Source organism: Poecilia latipinna, unplaced genomic scaffold (assembly GCF_001443285.1).
Source record: "Poecilia latipinna isolate Pla-1442-1.1 unplaced genomic scaffold, P_latipinna-1.0 Scaffold4174, whole genome shotgun sequence".
Lineage (NCBI taxonomy): Eukaryota > Metazoa > Chordata > Actinopteri > Cyprinodontiformes > Poeciliidae > Poecilia > Poecilia latipinna.
In genome coordinates, this window is record NW_015116790.1 from 22,011 (window position 1) to 29,215 (window position 7,205).

The following is a 7,205-nucleotide window of genomic DNA, read 5'->3' on the forward strand; positions in this document are numbered from 1 at the left end:
AATAGACTCAAAAAATTGTAACAGCAGCTGGTCAGGGGGCCCAATCTAATTATTTGTCAGGGGGCCCATGATTTCTGGCAGCGCCCCTGCTCCTGGTGCATTAAATTCATTTGTAGAAACATAAACTAGAAGATCGTTAGAACTATGTAGAAACTCGTGTGGTCACCTTCTTCATATTTAATAAATCTTATTGCTCCTGCGTGTAAAAATGAAAAAACTTAAAACATTTTTTCACATGACCAAATCTCGGCTAAAGGAAAACCAAAGATGTGATCATTCTTAGCCCTGATCAGAAAGTCTGTGTATCGGCGAGTTAGTATTATATTTATAATATTTAATGCATTAGTAAACCTTATTACTGGTTCTGACACGGAGGTGGAAGCAAAACAACGCTGAGCATCAAGCTAGCCCTGCTAAAGATTCGCCCAGTCAGGGTCAGAGTTCACGATTAATAGAGTAATAAAGGCTGGACAGACAGAAGCTTCATGACCAGAGAGGAGGCGATGCTCTCTGACCTGCAGGGAACCAGACCGCCTCCAAACACTTGGGCTCTTTAAAGGAGCAGTCTGACATTTAGAGAAGCATTCAGAGTGAAGCGGCTCTGCAGGCGGAGCTGCAGACACCGGGCTGCCAGGATCAACAGTGAGTCAGAGCCGACAGACATCAGCAGAGGCCTGCTGCCCACCTGTCTGCATGGAGAAATACAAAACGCGTCCAAAAAACCATAAGACGTCCAAAATGCATCCAAAACAAAACTCCAGTTATGCTCCAGTTTTGTTTCAATATGGCCGCTCCTCTCATGTGAGATGTGATGGAAACATTTATTCCAGAAATGTTCTGGACTCAATGTGACAGAAGGCGCCTGCAGCTCAAAACTGAACAAATTAAATCAGTGCCTATGGAAAGTAAAGATTTAAAGGGGCAGTACAATGTTTCCAGGCACATGGTGCCATTTTATAGCAGAATCCATTAACCATGTTACCTTCAGTCGATATAAAAATGCTACAGATGTATAAAAAATAACTTCCTGATTTAATGCCTTGAAATTGGGCCTCTGTCTCTTTAAAAGCTCCTGGTCCTTCTGAAGCACCGCCTCCAGGAAATCATCCCAACATGGCTCCTCTATTAACCCTTTAACGTTTTCACCTCTGAGGAGGAGCTGCGCCTCGAAGGCGGGGCTAAGCCCACCCTGCAGTTCTGCAGCTGGATGGTTGCCATGGAGATTAAAGGAAAATGCACACAAGAATTGAACCAACTCCAGGTTTGTTTTGATTGAAGGAATAAGATTAAAACCTGAAGTAAAGCTCCAAAAAGTTGATTTTTCATCATTTTTGAAATTCAGATTTCTTCAGTAGGAGTTCCTGCGAGTCTGACGGTGAACCCAGACACCAGTTGGAACGCATAAAAACAGTCAGCTAACGGCGGTGAGCCCACGGTTCCCTCTGCCCCGCCCAGTTCTCCCAGTTCTCCCAGTTCTCCTACCCCTGTTTGTCTCCGTCCACCAGGATCCGGACCAGGATTCCCGTCACGGCCACCAGGATCGGGTAGTGGTCCACGCTCTCCAGACCTGCAGCACACAGAATTCGTCAGTCCTGACGTGACATTTGACCTCTGACCTTCCACAGAGTTCTGCTCAGACTTGGTTCTGATCCGTTCATATCAGGAAGTCTGGTTCCTCCTCAGAACCTCCACCATAGTGTTACCATGGAAACCATTGTTAATCTGGGATGGGTCGGGTCCGGTCAGATCAGGTCGGTTCTGTTCGGTCCAGTTGGACGGGGCGGGGCTTACCTGGCAGTCGCAGGTTGACGACCCGATCGAACAGGTTCTTCTCGGCTGTGACTCGGTTCAGAACCTGGTTCAGCAGCTGCAGACAGAACAGGTGAAACAACCGGACTGGACTGGACCGGACCGGACTGGGTCGGGTCTCACCTGGGCGAGCCGCCTCAGCAGCAGCTCCGCCGACGGCCGGGTCCAGTCCAGGAAGATCTCCGGAACCAGAGTCACGGTCATCTCCAGAACCCTGAGCAGGCTGACGGACAGATCGAAGCAGGTCGCGCACACCTGGGCCCAGATCCACAGCACAGGTCACAACCAGAACCAGAACCAGAACCAGCAGGATGGTGGGCTCACCTTCAACTGACGGGTGTCCACAAAGTTCCTCTCTGGGCGCTCCGCGGCCTGTTGGATCTGGACCGGAACCAAACAGAACCAATGAAAACCGAGAGGAGTGTTCAGAACCGGGCCAGTGGTTCTGGATCTGCAGAACCCGTCTCGGACTCCAGGTCCACATTATTCATCTACTGCTCCAGAACCAACACCGGCCCGTCTGGATCAGTCAGACTGGAAGGAGAACTTCAAGTTGTGCCACTAATTCTCTGTTGAAGACTTTGACTAGGCCTTTCAAGCACATGAATCTGCTTTGATCTAAATTTTTGCCTAAAACAGACACATTTAAACTCAAGGTACTTCAGACTTTAATAAATTGAAAATACAAAAATTAGTTTTGACTTTTTGTTGTTTTTGTTTTACATCAACAATAATTAAATCATTGAAACATAAAAACTCCTTCGAACTGCTGAATTATTAAAACGAAACAAAGAAAACTTCCATATTTTTGGGGTCATCAGTTGTTTTCTATTTTGTTGGATACATATTTACGATTTGTAACTTATGGTCAAGGGCCAAACAAAATTATTTCCCAGGCCACCAGTGGCCCCCCAGCCTCATTTTGGACACCCCTGATCTAAACCACCCTGTCGGAGCTCTGGTTGTATTTTTGAGTTGCTGTCTGTCTGGAAACTGAACCTGGAGCCTCTAAACCTCATTTAAAGGGCCAGTATTGTGTTTCCAACCACATGTAGCCATTTTATAGACCAATCAGTAACTCTGTAACCTTCAGTCGTTATAAAAATGCTGTGTATATCAAACATGACGTACAAGAAATATTACTTTGTAATTTAAAGGCTTGAAAGGCTCTGTCTCTTTAAAACTGCTCTTCCTGAAGCTCCACCTCCAGGAAGTCGTCCCAACATGGCTCCTCTATTAACCCTTTAATGTTTTTACCATCACTGCTCTGAGCAGCAGCTCCTATAACGAGCTCAACAGTTCCACCAGCTGTTTGCTAATTGCTGCTGGCTAGTCTGAAGGAGCTGCACCTCGAAGGCGGGGCTAGGTCCACCCAGGCGCTTTGCACCCAGGCCAATCTCCATGGCAATCTCCATGGTTGCCATGGAGATTAAAGGATTCCTCAAACATGAAAGAATCAAAGCAACACTGCAGGTTTGTTTCTGATCAGAGAAAAACGTTAAAACACAATGGGAAGATAAAAATTCGCCCCTTTAAAAGCTAAATATCGTGTTTTCATTGAAACAAATATTTAGCTTGTTTTAATGTTCTGAAACACTCAAATGAGACAAAAAGGCAAAAACAGGAAACCAGGAAGAATCAAGCAGCCTGGCCTCAGGTCGTGGAGAACCTCAGGGCTGGTTCCTGGACCCGCTTCTCCTCTAACTGTGAGCATAGAGAGACCAGAACCTCTGATCCTATGCAGTTTCTGCTGAACCCTGTGCTCTGTTGGGGCCCGGTTCTGGTTCTGGTCGGTCTCACCTCCTGGATCATGCCGATGAACTCGGAGAAGGCCCAGTTGAGTTGGTTCAGGACGCTGTTGAGGAAGGAGGCGGCCATGTCTTTGTCCGTGCTCAGCAGCTCCGCCATGTGTCTCTGCAGCAGCAACGATGGACACGGCTCTGGACCAGAACCGGGACAGGAGACGCAGTCAGAGCGGTCCCTGTTCTACTGGACCTGGAACGAGCTGCGATCGCTCCTGAGGAAGAACTCCCTCCTCATCATCGAGAAGCAGCAGACAGTTGATCTGCAATAAACCTGCAGGTTCTGGTTCTGGTCGGTCTGGATCTTCATAAGACTACAGCCGTCACAACAAAACGTTTTTCTGGACAAAATTATTGCAATAAACGATAATGTTGTTGTTTTGAGACCATTTCCAAGTCCCGTATTTTCCGCATTATAAGGCGCATAGAATAGACGCCACAGTAGAGGCTGGAGTTGCGTTATGCATCCACTAGATGGAGCTGCACTAAAGACAATGTCAACAAAACAGTCCGACTCCGGTCGGCGAGGAGAGCCTTCCTGGGCCGGGGCCGGACGATGGTCACCCTTCTCCGTTCGCCCACAGCATGTTGGTGGAGAACCTGGTGCTAAATGACCTGCAGACGACCTGATTCTAGACGGTCGGTAGGTAGATGGGTCAGTCAAACTTTATAACAAACCAGCGTTCTGACAACTATCCCAGCATGCACCATGCGCTTCTTCTTCTACAGGCGAAAACGAAGTCGGCGGCTGCTTACCGTAGTTGCTAAACCTGTTGTGACTCAATATTGGTCCATATATAAGGACCGGATTATAAGGCGCACTGTCGGCTTTTGAAGAAATTGAAGGTTTTTAGGTGAGACTTATAGTGCGGAAAATACGGTAATATAAAGATAAAATGTGATAATAATGGAAGTTCATCTGAAAGATCAATAAACTTTAATTTAGCAAAGAGTTAAAACTGGAAGTTATTTTAAAAATCCAAAATATTATTTCTGTAACCTTTTAACTGGAACAGTCATTATGAATTCAGTCCAGCGAAATAAAACTTCAGAGCCACAAATCTTACATGATATTTTGATCTTTTGACACGTCAACAAAAGAAGATTTGTTCTCCTGTTCAAAGATCCGTCATTTTAATGACCAGACCTCCAGGGCTACCATCCTGCAACGTTTACATTCACCTCTGCTCCAAAATGTCTGAATCCCTCACCAGCATTCATTCCTCTCTGCAATAGGCTGGAAACGAGCAGTTTATTTGATCCAGGTGTGTTTGAGCAGAGACGCATCTAAAAGTTGCAGGATGGTGGCCCCAACCCCTGCTCTAAAGTTTAATTATATAAACTTAATGTCTGTGAGCTCTTGACATCAAAGTCAAAATTTTTGTTTGGGCACAAAAACAATTTTGCTCTAAAAAAGTAGAAAGTTTCCAATCTAATGAGAAACAAACAAAAAAACAGGAAAAATGTTCAAACTGCCATGAATTATTACATTTAAAGACATTAAATGGTTCTTCATTACGTTTTGGCTCAAGCTGAGACGCCTGATCCAAACAAACGGATTATGATTCGTTGCAAATAATATCAATTATCAGAAAGGAAATAATTGGGATCGTTTTAATTTATCATGCGATTAATTGCTTAATTGTGACGGGCTAAACTCCAGATCCGATCAGAACCATCAGAACTCTCCTTGTCTTTCTGCTAAGGCTCTCCGGGTCGTCTTCATCCTCTGTCTGAACCGACACCGTGAAGAGGAACCTGCTGCAGATGATGCAGGGCATGCACGAAACATGGTGGACAGAACACACACACACACTCTGACTCACTCACACACACACACACACACTCACTCACAGACACACACACACACACACACTCACACAGACAGACACACACACACACACTCTCACTCACAGACACACACACACACACACTCACACACACACACACACACACACACACACACACACACACACACACACACACACACCACACCAACACAAGAGAACTTACTCTGGAAACTAGCAATGGACAGATCTCCTGACAGGCATGCAGAGAAGCAAACAGATGAAGATCAGAGAGCATGCAGCAAAACAAGAGACGATTCATTCAAACTGAACAGAACCGGGTCAAAACTGAACAGAACCGAACATGGCTGAAGGTTTGAAGATCCTGGAGAGTCTGCGATGCTGTGGTCAGTGTTTACCGTATTTCTTATGGCATCTTGATTTGTTGTCTTATTCCAGTTGATGTTTAAAAAGGTGAATCAGTAAATATAAATGTGAAAATATGATTTTTTATTGTGATACAAATGACATTTATGTGATTGGTGTCCTAAAGTAGCATATTACAAAAAAAATTATTCACATTGATTATAGAAAAAATCGTGAACTGGTTTAGTAATCGATTGATCAAATACAGATTCTGCAAAATGTCCTTTAGAAGGATTTTATTATCCTCTACGACCAATAATCAACTTTAACTACAGGAAGGATTTTACTGACTTAGGAAAGAGAGTGTTTACTTTTTCTTTAAAAAAGGAATTAAATTATTTGTTTATTTGCATTTTTATGGCCTTAAGCAGTTAAATAAAAAACCTGCAGATTGTGCCAATTTAATTTTCAGATTAATCAGAATGATCGATTAGTTATTAGAAATGAGAATGCTTCTGTTGAGTCATCAGTCATGAAATCACAAATAAAAAAGGTGATAAAGTTCTTATTGTCACTTTATCGTTATAACAACAGACCCATGAAGTTTTGTGAAGGTTCTGTTGGACGAGCAGAACCAGAACCAGAACCCACAGCTTTATTTAACATGTGAGAACAAAAGTTCTGCTAGAGGAAGCTGATGTTTGTGTTTCTGTCTCCAGAAATAAACTCCAACACACACACAGCAGTAAAAATAACCCTGCTGAGACGACCGGATTTATTTCTGGAACCTGAAACTGGATCGGATTCAGCGAAGCGTCAAACGGTCGGGATGGAGCGACTGAGCTGGCTATCTGACAAAACTTCCTGTCATCATTAATTCACAGCTGCTCCTGCATCTCAGAGGCAGATTCAGACAAACGGCTCTGATGCTAAAGCAGCATCGGTCCGGTTTGGCCCGGTTCCTGCCCACAGACCCGGTTCTGCTCCACTCAGACCAGCAGAGAGCAGAACAGAGACACACTGACACCAGGACCTACTCTGCAGGCTGGGCAGGTTGGCGTCCTCAGGTTTGGTCTTCAGCAGGTGGGGCAGGCGGGTGTACCTGTAGCCGAACCCGCAGCCCTGACACACAGGAGGAAGAGCGGCTTTAGAGAGGAAGAGGAGCAGCACAAATTCACACAGCATCAACACATTCACACAGATCTGCTGCAAAAATGCTCAAACACTGAGCTGACGTGATGCCACCTCCCACCTGCAGGTGGCAGTATTTCCTCCTTCTACTCTGCTGCCTGACTTCAGTTCCTGTTCGTGATTCAAAGATCATTTTGGTGATCGATTAATCAGATAATTAACTGACTAGTTGAATAAATAAATTGACATTCTGCAGATTTTTTTATTTAATCACCTCAGCATTTTTATACAAATATTATAAATATACTAA

At 44.6% G+C, this 7,205-nt stretch overlaps 1 protein-coding gene across 2 annotated transcripts in view; it reads right to left on the reverse strand.

Moving 5' to 3' along the window:
* Nucleotides 1–6,964, reverse strand: part of LOC106942303 (E3 ubiquitin-protein ligase RNF123-like) — a 27,649-nt gene extending 20,685 nt beyond the window's left edge. Inside the window, exons 1-7 of one of the 2 annotated variants that reach the window (XM_015025550.1) lie at nt 6,802–6,964; nt 5,625–5,651; nt 3,610–3,749; nt 2,134–2,190; nt 1,933–2,064; nt 1,792–1,867; nt 1,483–1,567 (exon numbers count right to left, since the gene is read on the reverse strand). In XM_015025550.1, the coding sequence (XP_014881036.1) occupies nt 1,483–1,567; nt 1,792–1,867; nt 1,933–2,064; nt 2,134–2,190; nt 3,610–3,749; nt 5,625–5,651; nt 6,802–6,949 (665 nt within the window). In that variant the 5' untranslated portion in view covers nt 6,950–6,964. The remainder of the gene's footprint in view (nt 1–1,482; nt 1,568–1,791; nt 1,868–1,932; nt 2,065–2,133; nt 2,191–3,609; nt 3,750–5,624; nt 5,652–6,801) is intronic. The other variant, XM_015025551.1, reaches the window with a different exon arrangement.
* Between the last annotated feature and the right edge of the window lie 241 nt (nt 6,965–7,205).